Below are 21,183 nucleotides of genomic sequence, written 5' to 3'. Positions count from 1 at the left end.
GCCCTCATTCACTTCATACACTGATGGTCCTCTGAAAAGGCTTCAGAGTGACAGACACTCTGTGCAAAGCAGAGGAAAGCTACTGCATGTTTCCATCTCTGAAATTGCTCAATGGCTATAGGTATTTGAAGTTTTTAGAAGCCTTGTATCCCAGCATGAGGTACTGCACACAGGGAAACATGTTCATCTCTGTGCACACAATTAAGCATCTATTAAATAACTTTTCAGGGGGAATCTTGTTAAACTGACATTAACAAAACGGCAAGTATCTTCCATTTAATTGTTAGCTTACATGTTGGAGGGTACCTCGTGGAGCAGAAAAGAAAATTAAGAGCATATGAACAAGTTTAAAGAGCGATAAGGAATCATGAAGCTTTTTCTTACATTGGAGGGCTGTCGCTGACACATTCTTGTTCTATTTTTTTAGTTTGTCTTTTGCTCTTCAAGTGACCTGCTGTGGAATCAGTGTAGTTCATTTGCAGCTTTTGTTTGATGTTCCACCGAAACTGCTTGCAAAATATATTTCTCTGTGGCTGAATGCTAGGAATTGCAATGGAAAGGTAGATCGGACTTGACTCCACAGTGTTTCACTAAAGGGATCTAAACTAAATTGTCCAGCACATATTTATTGCTCCTTCTGTGCTTTCTTTTCCTGAAAGACTTGAGAAGTCCTTTCATAGGTTCTTTTTTATTATACAGTAATAGCTAGATAGGATGAAAAGAATCTAGTGACAAAAGCATACAAGACTGCATATTTTGTATAATATGCCATTTAACAAGGATGAAATACCTTTGTTCGTAAGACTTAGGTTCTTTTTATTCTATTTATTTCCTACAATTACTTTTCCATAATTCAGCATTCTTTTCCATTAATTTGGTTATGACTTAAAAAAAACAAAAACAAAAATTGCATTAGCAATTTCCCTGGTGAAAACATTTTTAATTGTATGATTTCAGCAAAACAAGACTGAAACCTGTATCTACTGTACACATACTTGTGCATCACTAATGACTCAATCACATACAGATTTTCACCAGTGTGGATAATACAGAGCTACAGTGTTTTCCTCTTTTGCTAAGTCAATACCTGTCTTCAGCAGTCATTGTCATTTCAATTACAAGACAGCTAGCAATTTTCCTCTCCAGCTATAATTTATAAATGTTATTTTAATGTCAATCAAAAAACAATATTAAAAAGGTGACTTGCTATGCAGCATTTCCTTATCTATAATTGTGTGGTTTCTTTCAGAGTTTTATATTAAAGCTATAAATTCAATAGTCATGTATGGATTTTTTTATTACTTTAGAACTTGGCAACTTTAAGAACTTCAGTTCAAATGAACCTAATATATGCATATCAATACCATGTTTTAAATTAAAAATGAACCTGAAATGAAGCATAGTTCTTTCATACTTTATCTTTGTGACTGCTGTTATTATGGTCCTGTGCCACAGTAAAGTCCTACACTAATATAAAGGCTGTACATAACAATAGAGAGGTCATGGTGATGTTATGTTAATGGAACAACATACCCAGTGGCAGTAAATTATTTTTTATGGCCATCTTAAAATGAATGATCTTGCCCATGTTGGCACTTAATTATTTCATATAGAGTGGCATCATATGAGGCACAGTGGCACAGTGGTTGTGCACACATTGCTGTCACTTCAAGTCAAGTTCATTTCTGGACCTGGGGCTCTGTCTCCATAGAGTTGGTATGTTCTCTCCAGGTTCACTTGGTTTTCCTCTGGGTGCTCTAGTTTCCTCACACAATCCCAGAACATATCAATAGATTAATTTGCTTCTGGGAAAGTACTGTATGTGTGTCTGTTTGTGTGTGTGCGCTCTGCCATTGAGTGGTGTGTAATTCGGGGTGTACCCTGCCTTGTGTCCGTTACTTACCAGGATAAGATAAGATCACTTTATTGTCCATATACAATTTCTTGTATTAGGATTTTGTCTTTTCGCATACCCCAGCTTGCTCTCCATTAAAAACAGACAGGGAGAGAAGCTTGGGGTCAGAGCACAGGCAGCCCTACTTGTCCGCTTCATGGCGGAATTCTGCTTCAGTCAGCTCCTTAATTTTTTAATTGGTATTTAACAAGCATATAAACAATGAAGAAGGGAGGCGCAGTGGCGCAGTGTTGGCATTGCTGTCTTGCTGTCCTGGGGCCCTGGCGTGCTCTCTGTATGGAGTTTGTTCTTCCCGTGTTCATGTGGGTCCAAAGACACGCTGGTGGGTTAACTGGCTTTTGGGAGAATTGGCCCTGGTGTGAGTGTGTGTCTGCTCTGTGGTGGACTGGCGTCCTGTTCAGGGTGTATCCTGCCTTGTGCCTGTTGCTCCCCTGCAACCCTGTATTGGATAAAGTGGTTACAAAATGGATGGATGGGTAAACGATAAAGTATTAAAGGGCTCCAGTGGACTGCATTGTTCTTCATACTTCCCACTGTAAATCGAAGTGACTATTTCCATCCCTTAACTTTTTTATTTTTTTCATCTTTAATTTTGAGTTAGAAGTATAGAATTATATATTATATGCATGTTTGTCACATAATACTTATTCCTGACTTGAGTTTTTCTTTGAATTATGAAAAGTAATTAAATATGAAATCTCTCGGAGAGGCTCCTTTCTATATTAAACACATTTAAGATCTCTAACAAGCCTGGTATGAAAGTCTCCAAGGAGTCACAGCTTTGCAGTGTCACAGTTTGAATTCAAGTAAACTGCAGAATATTCCTTTGATGTCCTCATTAACAGGGGGCTGATTTTAATTTGTTTGTTTGCGTATACGAGCACAGGCTGACTTTGTGTGTGTGCAGGATTCACAAGCCATCGTTGAAGTATGGCAGATCAGTATGTTCACACTTTTACTGTTTGCTGATAACTAGTGTAGTTTGCTATCCTCTCCAGGTCTGCCAATAAAATGGAATGTGTTTTTCCTACGAAATTGTGTGGATAAAAAGTTTGGACTTTTGTTTTTTCTACTGCATGTACCAAGTACTGCATACAGGCTGCTAGTTTCTATACCCTTGTGTACTGTATGTAAAAATCACTTCAGCTCCTCATAGGTAAATTAAACCCAAATCATTGCAGGGCCCACAATTTTTAAATGAATCCTGAAAAAGACAGTAAATGCTCTGTTAAACAAATGGTCTATATACAGCATAATGCTGTGCAAACGTCTAATTGCATTGTTCTACTCCTTTAATCTTATTTCATTTATTTCTTTATTCTGAAACAAAATTCTTCTGTGATGATCTTCTCCTTAACATGTAGCTATTTTAGCTATATTTTTATAAGCTAAAAGTTAATTCTGTGAGGTCTTTACTTAGTAGTTCAAAAAATAAATATATTGAGAAGAAAAATTATATTCATGGCAAGAAAGATGTGATAATGGGTCAGTTAGATTTGATTTATTAAAGTGATGGATTAACTTCTACAGCACCTTATATTGGCTGCTCATGTGTGGTTTACCTGGAGTTGTTGTCATCAAATTTTTAAATGTCTGATGTAAAGTGAATTAAAGATGCTAAATTACAAGGTTGGTTTCTTGTTGCTCCTTACTCAAGCTAAGCTGCATTAATAACTGTCAAAGATAGTAGAAAATAATATTGCTGAGTAAACTGTTGATGCTTTGTAACATACAATTTGTGTAACTCCTGATTGTATCTAGTCTGACTTTAGATATGCTTTAGTGTTGCTTTAAAAAATGTTTGAATATACAGTGTTTATCCTGTCTTCAGACACTGCATGTTTATTTATGCAAGATACCAGAGATTGTATTAAAATTCCTCTGTGATGGTGTCAGTTGTTATAAGTCAGATGGTCTGCAGCAGAATCTGGCTGCCATGCTCTGCTGACTGCCACAAAAAATGCATAGTCCCTACTGCTAGAAGTTTCAGACACCATGCGATGCAGTTATAAGTCACAAGGAGCTTGTCTCTTAGCTGAGGTCTGGCTGAGAATGAATTGGAGCACTGGAGATACCTTATGGTAATGTCAAAGATACAGTTTCCATGGAAACATCCTCATTCTGTTTGGGGATTTTAAAAAAAATCATCAATCATTGGGGTGGTTTCTATACTTCATGACAGTCCCTGTCCAAACTGTTTTATGAATTATAATAATCCCTGTGCTGCTAAATGTAATTATTTACTGTCAGTAACAACATTAAGGAAAAGGACTCACAGTGGACCATAGTTGTGATACCCTGTCTTTCTTTCCCATCTCCAGCCTTGTGCAGTATTTGCACAGTGAGGGGAGGTGTTCACATTAGAATGCAGAAAAATCTAAGAACAAAGAGCAGCTATTTAAGCACCACGATTCTCAAAACAATAAGCTCAAAGATATTCACCACCAAAAAAGCTACAGTGTAAAACTAACCTGAGGCTTATTTATATAGTAGTACATACTTACAGCTTAAATTTGCAACTTAGTAAATACATTTGACTAGTTATTAAATTAAACTAAGGAAGTCCTAATTTTCCTAGCATTGACATATGTGATAGAAGTACACAGGAAGAAAAGGAAAATCCACCATTTGCCTTCAGTGATGACAGCATGTCACATACTGTACAGTATGAAAAATTCAGAAGAGGGTATCATAACACAGCAGTGAGGCAAGGCCTGTGAGGATATGTTAGTAGAACAAGTGTTAGTGGTTCTTTGTTACTTTAATTTTACACAGCTGAAGCATTTTTTCAGCCTTGCTATGTCCCGCCGAGCTGAGGTATCACCAGCCTGTCATGTGAGAGTCATTAAAACTCCAGAACACCGCTGTGATGTATGACCCAGGGATATGCAAATTTCCTGCTCCAGACTGCATTTTTCATCCTGTCAGCTGAGTGCTAACTCTTGTTACCAGAATAGGTAGTCCAGTGTATCACATTAACAACAAAAATATAATTACTTTTTTTTCCATTGTCAAACCTGCAATCTGTAATGAATGCAAAATCATAGCTAAGTCAATCAGTGAGATGTCAATCAGTGAGATGAGACTGTTTTAATGATAAATTGTTAGGAGGAAGGTAATCCGCAGGTTTTTGCAGCTTCCAGCTCATTCAGGACTTGGGTCAAAAGGGTCAAAGATTTACAGAGAGAAAGACTGACAGTTCTGAAAGCAGCATGCTGATCCAAATGTTTGCAACCAATATACAGTGTATAGACCATTGAATATTTCATTGATGTTGCTAGATATAATAGCAATGATGTGAAGTTTATATCACATTGAGGACCTAGTTTCAATAATTGCTATTGAGAATTTGAAAATTAAAATGTTTTTTAAATGCCCCACATTGACATACCTAATGCCATAATATACAAAATGGGCATAAAATAAATACATTTTCAAAATTTTCAAAATGCATCACAATGTGACCACTTTTATTTAGCAGGTTTCAGGCTTTTAACTCCTTTCTGTTGGTCAGTATTACTCTGCACTAATAATATCATGTTGGGTCATATTAATGTTTCATTGCAATCAAATGCTTCCTTCTTTTTTCTTGGTTCCCAAGAGGTGGTCTGTTTTTGTTCCTCTCAGCTGATTTCTGCCTTCTGGTTTCTGTCACATCACTTTACAGCCTGTCAGCTGGGGAAAGAAGCTGTAATGCACTTGCATACAGGAAACAGGTCATCTCATATATACATCTCATATCTTTACCACCTTGCAGCCTGATCCCATCAGACATACTGTAAGTGTTTACCATAATACATGTATATCTCACGTTAAATTGCAGGTTTGTTTTGCAATTTAGTGATCTTGGCCTTTAAGGATCTTGCATAACGCAGCTTAATACATTGACCTCCATATTGTAGTCAAGGGAAATATCTGTATCTTACATTTTAAAGTAAAGGTACCACCATCTATCTTGATCTTGTCAGATCTTAGAAAGTAAGCAGGGCTGGAACTGGTCAGTGCTGGCATGGGAAAACCAAGAGAAAACCAAAGAGAATTTAAGAGAAACCCAGGCTTCTTCTGTCAGTGACATTGGTGGACCAGTAGATGGTACACAATCTTAACAACACTACACCATCTGCTGTGGGAATGCTGGTGCATAATGACTGTCACACATCACCCAGTTGAGTTCTGTAATTCGCTGGAGGGCGAAGTGAGTTCCCTCCTGTACTGTATGTGAAGTTGTTGGGGATCTTTGGGATGAAAAGTGCTATACAAATGCAAGAAGGTAATACTATATGGCAAGAAAGTGCCAACTCCATGTGGTCACAGCAAGCGTTTAATCCATCTGAGCAGCCTCCTGTGCTTCAATACATTTTATTTTATAGTAGAATAAAATTGACTTTAAAACTATCTTCCAGGTTGTGCAATTCACAAAGGTTTTACAAAAACCTGCCAAACAGAATGTTTTCTGAATATTTTATCACCTATCCCAGTAATATTCCTAACAGAGACACACAACAACACTCATCATCACACATAATTTCATAGCAATCTTTCCCCACCACATGAAAATAAGCTGCTCTGAATTTCTTGTAACAAACAATTAAAGAATAGAAAATGAAATACCCATTATTTAGAAATTACATGTAAAGCAAAGGACATAAAGGAAGTTAATTAGTATATACCTTTCAAATGTTTAATTTAATCTTACAGTAAAGAAGAAACAATGCTAGGACTTTGAATATTTAATGTAAATTGGCTTTCTCCAGGATTGTTGGACATCTATTTACAACAGTTAAGTCTATATATAACTCATTTCTCACACAGCTGAAACTGGCCCTTATGAACAGTTATGATTTAGGCTTATCGGCTTCAGTTTATTATGACCTTTACATCAAGGTTCAGGTGTGCTTTCATGAGTAGAACAACCTTCCTGCTGTGCAATCAGGGAAATGTGTTTACCAAAAGAGGACCTTCATCCTAGAAAGGTGTTTTCTACAGATAAGACTGTAAGTGCGACCTCAGATCATAAAAAGTTGAACAAACTGTCTTAGAAATGATCTAAGTACATGGTTGAAAACAGTTTGCACAATTAGTTAAGTGAATTAAAACTCAATGAGTGAGCAGTGAATGTTTTTTTTCATTCTACAGTAAAATTAATTTATCTGAATATTGTTACTAAATGCATAAGACTTCAGACCAGTTTCCTCTGTGTTGTGTTAATATATCTCTGCTGACCATCTGTGTCTGACTGCTGCACACAGCTGAATTTCCTTAATAGAGTTCTGAAGATCAAAATGAAATGACATTTCAGGAGGTCTTGTTACTGCCCTGAGCAAGGTAAAAACATCTATCACTACATTCAGACAGGTCTCCAGCAGCTTAAAGATACTTAGAAATATACTGTATATTTAAAATTTCTTATTAGATTTTATCACTTTTTTAAGAACCTGAATGATATCATTATGTATCAGTAATGATAGCATTATACTGTAAATGTATCAGTGTATAATTACAACACTTTGAGAACTTTACCAAGAAAATCACCATCTTTGAAATTGTATTGAAAAAACATACTATAGTATAGGAATAGGTAAATAACTATGCATAGGTATAGCATACAATGGGTAAATACACCGTGCTGCTGGTCATCGGACTGGCGTCCGGTCCAGGACCTACTCTACAGTGTGCCCATTCCTTGCTGCGATAGGCTTCAGCTCCCTAGGCAGTTAGAAAATGGATGGATGACTGTAATCAACAAAGTTGCACAACAAGTGCAAATTGTGAACAAGTCATATCCTGTTAAAGCCACTTGACAGCATCTGTGGCCAGAGCTGGAAGCAATACTGTATACAGTACTTCAAGTATCTTTGTGAATTTGTTATTATTAGTTGTAACTTTCTTTTGTCGATCAGTATATAATGTGTTCCCATGATCTATTTTTCACTTTACCTGCTGTGTTAAACCCAAAGCTTATTTGCATTAAACAGCTTTCTAATTGATGGTTTCATTTACAGCCTTAACAAGTGACATTTAGAATTGCCATGAAAAATTAATCCAATGTACATTACAATTAAAGTATCTGTCTTTTAAACTCATTTAACCTTTTCCATTCAATAAAGCGATGCCTGGTTAAAAAAGAAACATCCATGGTTATTATAAAAGGAAAAAATGTTCCTAAGCTAAGTGACATTACAGGGGTGAATGATTTGACCTTATCGTTTCATCTGGGAGTTTTAATAACTGCAATACAAAATGATAAATTACTTTTTAAATCACACAATAAAGACATTTCTTGAATTTATGACATGATGGCGTGAAGATGAGTTTCATCTTTCATTATAATTATTGAGGTAAATAATACAAATTTACTTTAAACTTATAACCTGTAAAATATGTTAATGATGTAATGTACTGTATATGTACATGATCTGCTGCAGCCTCCATGACAGGTCCAGCAGTGAGCTGATGAGTGAAGTATAGAATACTACAGTCTGGAAGTGCGGCAGTGGGAGGAGCCGCGGTGAGCACCGGTACAAGTCGACGCCCCCTGTGGGGGGGAGGAGGCACGGGTGGGAGCTTAGCGAGAACCGAGAATTAACACGAAAAGTGTGTGTGTGGGGGGGAGAACAAAAAGGAAAAGAAAAATGCGCCGCTGTGCACCGCGATATCCAGGCTGGACTCACCCTGTCTAGCGGGGTCCAGCCTGGGAAAGAACCGCTTAGCACAGCGGTAGCCAGACTGGATTTACTCTATTGAACGGGCTCCAGTCTGGGAGATGCACGGCGGGATAAGCGAAAAGAAAACGACAGCCCCACGATCAGCCACAATCCCCTCCGGGCCTGTGGCTGGAGGGTCCTCCCCTTGCGGGGCTCCGCTCGTCACTCCGGGGAGGAGCTCAGTCTTAAAGGGCCCCGCAGCTGCGGCTCGTCCCTCATCAGCCGGTTACTACGGCAACGCGTCGCCCTTCATCCAGGGCTCCGCCTCCACACTGAACACGCCCCCCCGCGTAACGTCACAACTAGTTTCGGACTGATTGTTCAGGTAAGAATTTCAATTTCAAGCACTGTTTTTTATTGCTTGAGGTCAGGTAATTTTACTGTTCAATAGTAGAGAACTGTTGATACAGAGCTTTGGATACAGTAAACCATTTTGCTATAGTGGTATTTGTACATTACACCAACAACGTACAAACGTATCGCCTATAGAAATTAATGTGAAATGTGAAATGGAGTTCTAATGGGTGCCTTGAGCTGTCTAATGGGTAGTCCTGCACTGGATTGCTTGATCATCTGCCTTCAACAATTTCTTTTCTATTCTCTACTTAGCAAGGTATCAGTCTGACACTTTTTAATCCTCCTGGGACTCATACAACAATCCAGTGACACATTTCAACCAGCATTTTTCATTTTTCAGCCTTTTGCCCAGCTACAGTATATCCTAGGTTTTGCCCTTTGTGGTAATCCTCATATTGAACAAGAGCTGGACAAGCTGAAAAACCAGCAGTTCAGAGGATGGGTTGGATACACTCCACATCCAGGCCGTTTAGACAGGGCACCCAGAGTAAAACGCTGATGCAGATGAGGAAAACCGAAACAGTTGACTTGACTGATTTCAGTGTACCTACTGAGCCATGAAAAACACAGCAAGGTGGAAATTCCAGTACTTGTTGGCTCACTGTTTAGGCAATATCTAAGGTTAAAGACATCTTGTAAAACATTTAATCATCCAATCACCATCAGACTGAACTGATGTGGAAAGATGAGCTCAGAGTTAAAGATACCTTTCTTTTTAACCTTTGAAAATGAGATGGGATGATTTTTTTTGTACAAAAAATGTAAAACAAACACCCTTACTGCACAGATTGCTATCCAAAGGAGAGATTGTCTTAATATATATTAAACTTCAAAATATAGTGCATCTGTGAGTAACCATTGCTGACTTAAACCGCCTAAAGTAGCTAACAATGTTAGATGTGTATATAAATAAGCACAGTCATAGTGCTCTCTTCTTTCCAGAAAAAGAATGTAATTTATTTGAATTCCTTTTTCTCCTGATGTTTCAAAAACTAGGTTTGTTATGTGAAATAAATAAAGCCAAAGGCATAATTTGCTTTAATGATGCTGGAAGTGAATGACTTGGAGAGAAGCAAAATAACAAAACCATTAAGAGAGTCATAAACTCCCCAAAATAAAGTACAGAGTTTGACTGCAAATGACACGTAATGCGTTTAAAATTGTTCCAGTGTAGTCTTGTGCATTGATTGGTGTTAAAAGGTAAATGTATTGCTTGATAATAAATTGCTACAGTAGAAATTCCTTTTTAACAGCATTGCAAGCCTTTTCAGCAAAACATTGTAGATATCCCAATGCTGGTGTAATGTGACACATGGTATTATTCTCAAGAGCTTCAGCAGCTGTTTTTAAGTGACACTCAAAGGTGAAAGCAGTACTTTTTCTCACATAACTGGAGATGTTTCACCTTCAGTTACATTGAAAATCTGGTCACATTCTCTCAAGAGCCTTAGGATAGCTTCATCTGGTTGTCAACTTTAAGGTTACATTACTTTGTGTTTTTGTGGTTGCATTCTGCATTATAGTACCTTGAAAAAAGAAAAAAAAAATTAACTGTATTTAAACACATGTAGTCTCAAATGCCCCCTACATGCAAAGTAAATACTGTAGGTGTAACCCATTATTTCTTTCTGAAGTGCATACATCTCTTTTAAATACATTGTGTTTACTGACAAAACTGCCTGCACTTTTTGAAGTCTTGTGTAGTTCAAAACACACACTGTGTAACAACAGTGTTCAAAATGCAATTAAACTAGTTCCCAGTGATGCTAGTTCTTGCTGTCAAAGTTATAATATCGTTTAGAAGTTAATTAAATAAAGCAGTATGGACTGCTTGCAGTTTTTCAGCCCTAATAGGAAGTAAATACTGTAGGTTATGCTGTAGAGAAATTGCAAATTAAATGTAACATCCATAAAGTTGTTCCTTATGATTTTGATGAACCTGCTGAGATATAAACTATAAAAAGGGATCTTGTCACTACAGAATAATAATGAAAGTTTCTTATAGAATGTGCTATGTACAATAAATGGATAATCTGTTAAATAAAAATAGGTAAACAGTGGACCTACATTCTGCACATGATTGTCTTCATCTTGGCAAGTGTACTGTAGTTCAGCCTATTAAATATTTGAATGAAACATTCAGATATTAGAAACTACATGGTAAACACAGTTGAAAAAAAAATGCAGATGGTTTTAACTGCATTCTAAGACATATCTCAATGTAGACAAGAAGTCAATGTCCAGATGTCTCCTGCATACGTCATTACACACATTAGGTGATCACACTGAAGATAGCATCTGTCATTCATTTCCTAGTAACATGAGATTTCAACATCCCCACACATTAAGGAACTTAAAGGTAAATTTGAAATCATTGAACTGTGCCAATACCAGGTATTAAAATTTACAATTGTATTACAAATATTGTCATTTTAAACACATTTATTGTGTGGTATTACAAAGCTATGCTGCTTGAGTTAAAACAGTATTTACTTATTTATCTACTAAATTCTGTTTAGCCTTTTTACCCAGAAAAGTTAAAACCATAACTCAAAGGTAAAGAAATATTTACTCCATTTAAACTGGGTGGTATAGCAGTTAAAATCCAAAATCTTACTGACTGTAAAATATTCCCTGTAAAATAAAACTCTAACTGCATAATTGCACTTTACCCATTCTTGCATAAACATAGGTATTTTCACAGAAATTTTTGCTCAACCCTTAGCAAAGTTATGCCAACTGTTTCTGCCCACAACCGATCCTGCTTTTGATGAGTTCTTAACCTTTTCATTTTCCTTCCACTTGGTTCAGTGTTAATGAGAGATATTCATATAACACAATTGTCCTCCACACACACAAGAACATTCAAATTCCCCAGGCCCATCCTTTATAGGTCTGCAACGACAGCCTCACTCCCTCGAGTTTCTCCAATTTAAATCCCTGCAAAGCAGGAACAAGCCCTGGCAGCATTAAACCACTTAACTACTAAATACCCATTAAATTTGGATACTATACAGAGTTCAAGGTACTAAGCTGTTTGATCATTACATTCAAATAATTTGACAAAATGAAAAATACATTTTCATTCATTACGAAAACACACATTCAGCGCCTGGACTCTGGTCTATTAGCATGGAAAACCAGTATTTCGTTTGGACTGTCTGGCTTGGTCCCCTGTGTTTGTGCCCAAGATACAGTACAAATCCATGGACTTACATACGGAAAGTATGGCAGACCTGCTAATAAAGAAACTGTCGTTACAGCCAACCTGTCACTATAGGCTTCTATACTACTCCTAATTATCGAGCAGCTAACTTGTGGCACCCCACAGAAGCTCAGCAGGTGTGAGCCTGGTCAGTACCTGGATGTGAGACTCCCAGGAAAGTGAAGGTTGCTGCTGGAAGAGGTGTTAGTGAAGCCAGCAGAGGGTGCTCACACTGCGGTCTGCCTGGGTCCTAATGCCCCAATATATTGATGGGAACACTTTACTGTAAAAAAAAAAGGCACAATCCTTCAGATGAGATGTAAAATCAAGGTCCTGTCTCTGTGTGGTCATTAAAAAATTCCAAGGGTGTTGTTCAAAAATATTAGGGGTGTTACCCTAGTTCCTGATGAAATTACCCCCTGGCCTTTACAAATCATGGCCTCCTAATAATCCCCATCTATGAACTAGCTTCATCACTCTCGTTTCCTCCCCACTGTGCCCTCAATGGTGTTGATGGAAGGGAGTCCCCATTACCATGATGTGCTTTGAGAGGAGTGTCCAGAAATGTGAAATATAAGTGTAAGAATAATTATTAATACACCTATCTGTATAACAACCCTAGGTAGGTACTGTAGGTCCCTTTTCAGGCCATTAAGTCCCATGGGGAATGGGGGGCAAGGGCCACCATTTTTCTCAACCGTCCAGCACTGGAGGTGGAGATGATGGGGACAGCATCACGCTCCAGCTGGCCTGTTACCCCCGGAAGGATTAACCCCGGTACTCACTTGGAACGCAGGCCGAGTGGACCTGGGAGCTGTCTGGAAGGAATTAGAGCAAGCTCCATTGGTTGACCCTACCTGGAATTGAACCCAGGACCTTCCTGTCAGGAGCTAGACGCCCTTGTCATCTGAGCTACCCTACCTATCCCACATAATAAACTAAGGAATAGTTTGACTATGAATCTGGGCCCTCTCTCCTTATCAAATCAATGACTCCCTGATACTGATGCTATCATAACAGTCAAAACACTGATTCCCCCACCCCAACAATAACCAAGGCCACCAGAGCAATTTTCCCCTGTAATATTAAAAAATAATGATAAAAGAATTCCACTCTTCCAAGCCGATAGAAAGGTTCTGGGTGCATAAAACATGATTAAGACCATGCTTTGTGAAAAAATACATAATTAAATAGCACCAGGAAAGATGCTTACAAAAGAAACACAAGAGATAATGAGGTGTAAAAAATGATCTGGCATCCCCCTTTGTAACCAAACGTCAGTCACAATAAGGAAATGTGACACAAAAATCCACACAGACAAATGTATATGTGCACTTACATTTTGACAGTAGTGGTAGCATTTGCATTTACGGAAAATTTCTCCATATGTTGATGATGTTTGCACAAATTGCTGTGTACCTCTTCAGCTGGTAATTCTGTGTTTGACACTGCAGAATGTAATAAAAATAACTGTGTAGGGGATCTAAACAATAACTGTCCAAGGAAAGAGTCACGCAGAGGCTGCAGAGTGCACTTGGTGGAGCTACAAACGTCATTAACCACTGAACTGTGATCTCTAATAAAACCCAAATTGCTCACCGTGGAGCTGGAAAGTTGCTCCAGACATTCATTAGTTTAATGAAAACAGGGCTCACTTTAGTAGCAGCCCAGTGGAGTTGAATTAAGAATAGTGTTTGTCTACAGTCAGTGACCATCTGTTCTAGGGCTCACTGCCAGTTGAGAAAAAATGCCAATATTCATGTTGAACAAAAGTCTATGAAATCACATTAGTCGCAACTAAAGAATGCCTAGATAAGCATGCTCGACATTTGTGAACATTTCAAGGTGGAAGGGTTTTGAAGTTGCATTGCCCAAGCAGTTACACTAGAGCCTTTGACGTAGGCATCCGAAACAGAGCTTACAGCAAAGAATTAGGGTAGCTGCATTCCCTCATCCAGTATCTTGAGTGAGTCTGCATCACAGCTCGAAGGGGTTCTTATAAGCTGTTACACAGCAGCAGGTGAACCAGCACTAAGGAAGAACAGTAGCTTAGATCCTGTCTGAAGGATCTTAACTATGCAGACGACATCCTCCTGCTCACAAATCATTAGAAAGACATGAAAGGGAAGACAGGCTGAGATGGTCCTAAAGTACTGGAAAAACAAGGCTGATATAAACAAGGATGAAGCTAAGACTCTTCAACAACAATGTCCTCAGAGTGCTGAAAACTTGGAAAGAGACAAGCTAGAGACCTTCCAGAACACACAGTAAGTGTCTGCAGAACTGCAAAGCTTACTGTCAGTTGAAAAGGATAAGATAGGTTTGCAAAATGCCACCAAAAGCAAACCCAACATAGCCCTATACTGGACACCAGAAGAGAAGCCTAAAGGGCCCTACAGAGACATGAGGAAGAGGAGTCAACAAAGAGATGAAGGGATGCAGCCTCATGTGGAATATCATCATCAGACAGGCTGCAGATCTACAGCAGTCACACAGTCACGGTTCATGTTATGTCGGCATGAGGAGGACTGAATGAATGTCAATGAATAGATGAGTAAGGAACTGCATTCTTCCAAGTAACAAGGAGTGGATTGTTTTTACTGGGGACCACAGCTTCACCTTCCAAGTCCCTCAGTTAATGATAATATTGTTATAACCAGTTTGCATTTGTTACCTTGTGAATAACATACGTAAAACAGTAAGAAATTGCCTGGACACTACACAATGTTGTGGTGCCTAACGTGTAATGGCAAACATTGCAGTTTTCAAAAACATGACTGTGCTATACAAGTGAACTTCAGCTAAGCTTGGATTTTGCAATTGAAGTCACTGATTGAGATGCCAGAATTGTAGTCTCGGTGACAATCCATTATAAATGAATGTAATAGGATGAGAAAAGGTACACATGCTGTAGTACTATACACTCCAAAACATGTTTATTTTCTTGTCAAACACAGGTTTAACCTCCCAAACAAGCATATTTGAAGGTGGATACCATGAAAATGCCCTTATTGCACTTAACTACATGTAATTGGCCACTGTAGTTAGGGAGCTTCAAATCTATAAATACAATTATAGGTAAACTGTGAATTACTAAAAGTAACTGTGACACTAATTGGTACAGTATGTCACAGATTATTGTCTTCAGATTTGTCAGATTTCTTTCAGATTTTCACAACTAAATGTTTAATGTTTTTCCACTAGTATCATGAGAAAATGAGAAAGGTTCAAATGAACAAGAGGCATATGGCCCATATAGTTAGTTTGGTTGTGAGTAGATGATTTATCCAAGGATATCATCAAGCTATTTATCAACATTGGCATGTCTGTACTGCTTTTTCCTGACACCCACAATCCTGTGTGTAAAAAAGTGGCCTCCATTCTGAGATTTAAATTCCCTTAGTTTCCATCTGTCTTTCGGTTTGTGTTTTACTAGTGATTCTTAAGAAGTCCATGTGTACAATTTATCAATGTCTATGATGATTTTGGATACTTCAATCAAGTCCTTTCCTTTAAGTGTGGAAATGTATCATCTCACTTTTCTGTGGAATGATTACAGGGCTGCCATCTTTTTTGGTAACATTGTGACCACAATTGAAGGTAATATTCTAATTGCCACTAAATGATGTATTACTAGTGCATTTTGCAGTTTTAACATAACATTTCAGCTCTCTGGTTCTTTACTTTTAATGATAAATCATGACATTTGGATATATTATATTGTTTCCTGAAAAGGTCTCAAATTTAAAAATTACATATTAACAAACACATAGGACTTTTAAAATGGTAGTCTGCAAACCCAATGATTCACTAAATGTCATCTGCTACTCGTTTTCCCAGTCTTTTTGACTACATATTTTTTTGAATTATCATCCAATATAAAGTATATGAATTGACGTTCTCTATATGCAAATTGAAAAATATACCTTTTTAGAGGTCCTCCTATTTTGGTATCATCTGAACTCGACTAGTTAATTGCAATACCAAAATACAGATCTTTGTTATAATTGAAGGAAGCTAGGTTCCTGGTCAAGATCGCTGTGGTAATTCAATATTTTCTTCACCCCAGTTTAAACATTCGCCTATCTTATTTGTATGCTGTTTTCTATGTACCAGTTCTAAGTTTCAACATATCCGTTGCTTTTAATGCCTACCCCCTGCAAGTTCGGAATTAATTTTTAATGAGGACATTCTGGGAGTTAACTCCACTGTTGCACTGGAATTAACCATGTGACCGTTGGGCCTGTAATTTAATCGTCATCTTCCAGGCGTCTGTATAGGCACTCTAATCTCAGCAATCATTACTTAACCAGCATAGGATCTGTGGTTAACTATGCAATTAGAAAATAAATATGATTTATTCATTGGTGAAAATCATTAAAGCAATTTGCAACGAATAAAAATTAAAAATGTAGGTAAAAATTCTATTAAAAAAAACATTTCATCAGGGCCAGATGCTCACCTGAGCACAAGCTGTACTTTATGATCACAGGATCGTGCCACTAGCTGACTGACGGGGAATCCCGACGTGATTGCATACAGCTGAGTACTGATGAGGGTAGTGTTAGTCAGCCAGGTGTCACGGAAGCAGGTCTTGACTCCCGTGGAGCGCGTTATTAAAGACCCTATGCGTACGGTATAATCCGTAAAAGACAACGGGGTTAGGATTGGTGGACAGACAGGGGGCGGTGTCTGTAGTGAGCAGGTGCACGGGGGGGGTAGGAGGTAGCAACCAAGTCCAAGGAAATCAAAAAGGGAAGTCGGGGCGCAGTCCGTAATCCAAGAGCCGGGAGATCCATCCAAGACAAACGGTTAAGAGGGGGAACCGGGTCAAAACCGGCACAGGAACAGGAACTAAAAACATAACGGAACCAGGCGGTCAGAACGCCGGGGAAAAGGCCTGCCTTTGGAGAACCCAGAAAATAGGCGAGCCTTGTGGCGTCCATCTTCCAATACTGAGCCAGAACTGCAGAGACGCTAGGCTTTTAACCAAAAAGCAAACGAGACGCACCAGGAAATAATAGAAATTAATCATAACTGACAGAGGTAGAAGCGCCCTCTAGAGGAGGGATGTGGAACGTAACACCAGGGCTTTCAGCTTCCAGCCACAGTGACCCCTGCAGAGATTGCGTAGGGCCAGTATGAGGCTCTGTTGCACACTATAAAAAGGTAACATATGCTATTAAAAGGAGCACACATTAGAAAGAGGGAATGGACACTACAAAAAGACAAGTCATTACGGAATTGAGTCATCAAGGTGGTGAAAGGTGTCTTATATTTTTCATGTTCCTTTGAGAGTTTTTACTTTGCTAACTTTTAGAAGTGTCCTCTTTTTCAATTCCTATGCAAATCTGATTCCATTATGTTGAATGGAAGGACTATTTGAATGTTTAAGTGTTCTTAAATTATTTAAATCCCAAATGTTCTTCTGTTAGCTAGCTAGTTAGCATAAACATAATCAGGCCTGTACTGCTACAGTAGCTACAGTAGGTATTTCATGAAACAAGGAGACATGGTGAACTGGTTTAATTCATTCAGTGGGGTTGATTCAAATGCCCATTTATTCAAATGCATTCAGTACGTTTTTCACCTATTCCTACATTTACACTTTGCAGATCATCTATTAGTTGTTTTTCAGTTTCCTTCAAACCAGGGTCTTCTAAAACAACTGAATTAATTTCTGCTCTTCCCTTATACATATGTTTAGTTTACACAGAAATCCAACAGCTAGCCAGCTCTGAACCCATGACACAGAATGAAGAGAGTAGGAGGCAGAGAATGCAGTGTATCTGTCTAATCTCACCTACCCCAGAGGCATCTGACATGCAGCATCCACAGTCAGAACACAGTGTATTAAACCAAGGGCTGAAAAACCACAAGTGTGGAAATTAAATTATGTAACTGCAGCTGTTATTCCATTGAAGGAGAAAAATGGCAACAACAAGGTAAATGGTGTGAAAGGTGTCTCAGATCATTAGTATCGGTCCTGAAATATAAAAGATTAGGTTTTGAAAATTACATTGCATATGACATTCTTATTACAAAGTTGAAATTTCAGTTTTTACATATACTGTACCGGAAAACGTAAATTTGTTAAATTTCCCACTCTTTGACCTCCACTGTGCATTTGACTAGGAAAATCTGCAAGCTTTGAAACATGTTTGTAGAGAGGTCTTTTCTCTTAGTTTGTTGGATTTTTTCCAGTACTATATACCTGGAATCATAAGAAAGTTACAATCTTTAAGAACTGTCATTACATTGTGAACTCTTCATATACTGAGGATATACTGAAGAAACATATCTTGTGCTTTCAAGGTTATAATGAAGTTTAGAAAGGGAAACTGATTTTTGTTGAAACAGGCAACGTTTCAACAACTTTTTGTTTAAAAATTCTAAATTACCTTCAGGTTGATATACCCTGAAAAAATCTGTAACACAGAACAAATTTCAGAGCAGGGTCAGCAAATTACTTAAATGGTAAATTGAAATACATGTACATAGAGTATTAATAATATTTTCAGAATGGACTTTAATCATGTTTGATTACTACTCCAGAAACCGAGCCAGTTGCAGGCACCAGAAGCAGTAATTCACTGTTAATGCCATGCCTTTTGTAGTTCTGTAAAGTATTAGGGTTTGGGGGCAGCAAGTCGTAAAAAAACTAACCTCTATTTCAGCAGTATTCTACAATATTTCCCGAATTCGGACAAGACTGCAGTGCTTCTCAAATGTTACTTGGAGCCCCAGGGCAGGTAATTGATAGCACTTCAGCTGTAAAATATTGCTTGATTTCCCATTGGGAAGGAACTCATTATTTTTCGCTTCTATCTGGCATCTGACCTCCTGATCATCCTGGAGAACTTTGTTAGCCTTTGCATGTATTGGATTTCTTCACAAACCCTAGTGCTCATCCCCGATTTCAAGGAATGGTACACGACAGTGTGAGAAACGACTGGCCGAAGCAACAGGGTCAATGGGTGGAGCACAGTTTTGTAAGGCAGTATAAACAGATTGAATGTTCTGAAAAATGTAGAGAGAAGAAGAGAGCATATGTCTGAATGTCTTTAATTAAAACATCATTTAGAAGCAAGGTTTTGCAGACTTTTCTCCCTTATAGACAACTTTTTATTTCCACTTACCAATGCACCCCTGTGTGCTCCTTAAAGATGTACTGTACCATTTTGTTAAGTGCTAAAGTTACAATAAGAGCCATGAACAGAAATCACACAAACAAACAACAAATTCTGTTGCCGTTTTGATTTTCTTGCAGTTTAACTTTGTTGGGAAATTGCTGGGACCAAGAGGAAACTCACTGAAGAGATTGCAAGAAGAAACAGGAGCAAAAATGTCCATCCTTGGGAAGGGTTCGATGCGAGATAAAGACAAGGTATGGATGTTAACTGGTAACTCTGTACACATGTTTTTCAGAACACGTCATAATTTATCTTTCATTAAAGTTGCACGCAGATAAAAGTCATATCATCATTTGCTGGTTCATTTTGGGTTAATCCTGTATTTCCTTTTGAAAAGCCCCATGCAAATGAACCACCTGCTTTGTTGATATTTTAGGTTTCTTTCAAAATGTAATTGTAAGGTAGATTTTAGGCATTGCTTAACGTACTTTGATTTAATATTGCTAGCTCTCCCAAACCAACCATAAAAGAAAACAATAGAAAACATTTTAAAACCAGTAGAAGTATCAGAAGGAAAAAAATGACTTTATAGTGCTGGGAAATATCCCAGTCCCAGTCCAATACTACAACACTTATTAAGGATAACCATTTTGAAATGAATGCTGTAGTCCAAATCTCTATATGCCTTTGTTCAATGACAGTGCAGAACTATTACAAACCATAGACAAATGGAAACATATAACTCCCATGAACTGCCGCAGTAATGGAGTCCTATGGGATGGTTTCTTTACTAATACAGCATTCTGATAATTGGCTGAGACTTCTCTTTCCAAGACAGTGAAGTCCCATAAATATAATAGTATAATGAGCTTAATCACTTACAAACATATCTCATGAGGAGGTACATTTTCAAACTGCAATATAAAGGAAACAAAACCTGGTCCTAGTTATTCCTCCTGTGAATACAACAGAGGGGAAATTATGCAGAAAAAAGTCTACCTTTACTGTAAGTGCATCTTTAAAGTAGCCATTACAATAAGAAATCTTGTTCAAAGTAGAGCAAAACAATATCAACCCATGTTTCCTAGGTTACATTTCCCACAATTGACCTTGCTTGCTTTAGTAAAGCTGCACATACACATGTGTGATCTGCAATCAGGGGCCTGCCTCAGTGTGCAAGCTACAAGGGAACAAGAAGAGGTTAAAATATAATGGAAGAAGAATGTGCTGGAAACACTAGAAAAGAAAAGAAAAACATGAAAAAAAACCTTGGTTCTTCTTTCATTTTAGCAGGGAATTAACCTCTACTTGTTCATATAAATAATATACACCTTTCCTGCGGAAGCAATTCATCCTGCTGACTTTGGCTCCCAGGAGTTCCTTCCTTCTCTTAAACTATGGGCAGGATCAGCAGAAAGAACAGTGAAAGAGCCAGGTGGCCCCTGGTAGAGTAGGGGTATTACTCTAAGTCTCCAATTACTCCTGGTGAGAACTACAGAGCACTTGTTAGTCAAGACCACCTTAACAAACAGTCTTAGTGGAAGACAAGATCACATAGACCAGACAGATGAAAGTTCCCTTTACCTTTAAATGCTGAAGAATGTGGATTAATGGGACCTCGTGCAAGCTAGTGGTTGTATTGCTGTGCTATGACTTAGGTGCACAAACCTCCCGGTGCAGAATCCTGTACAACGATCTTCACTGCCCTGTTCTTCCTCTGTCTAACCTCTAGGCAGCTGAGCTCAATGGTTTTGGTAGCCCACAGCTTATCAGTAATTGAAATCTAACTGGGCATTTTTCTGTCAATTAGGCTTAGTGAAACAAGATACACACATACTCATTAATATTTTAATTATATTAATATAAATA

At 38.1% G+C, this 21,183-nt stretch overlaps 1 protein-coding gene across 3 annotated transcripts in view; it reads left to right on the top strand.

Moving 5' to 3' along the window:
• Positions 1-21,183, top strand: part of khdrbs2 (KH domain containing, RNA binding, signal transduction associated 2) — a 123,522-nt gene that overhangs the window by 54,047 nt on the left and 48,292 nt on the right. For all 3 annotated transcript variants that reach the window (XR_015928016.1, XM_088610801.1, XM_088610802.1), the window contains one exon: positions 19,452-19,568. Coding sequence is in view for 2 of the 3 variants with exons in the window: in XM_088610801.1 (XP_088466927.1) it covers positions 19,452-19,568 (117 nt within the window). In the remaining variant the exon portion in view is untranslated. The remainder of the gene's footprint in view (positions 1-19,451; positions 19,569-21,183) is intronic.

This window comes from Lepisosteus platostomus, chromosome 17 (assembly GCF_059453375.1).
Source record: "Lepisosteus platostomus isolate fLepPlt1 chromosome 17, fLepPlt1.hap1, whole genome shotgun sequence".
In the NCBI taxonomy this organism is placed as follows: domain Eukaryota; kingdom Metazoa; phylum Chordata; class Actinopteri; order Semionotiformes; family Lepisosteidae; genus Lepisosteus; species Lepisosteus platostomus.
The sequence above is the reverse complement of the archived record's forward strand: the minus strand, read 5'-3'. Positions and strand labels throughout refer to the sequence as shown.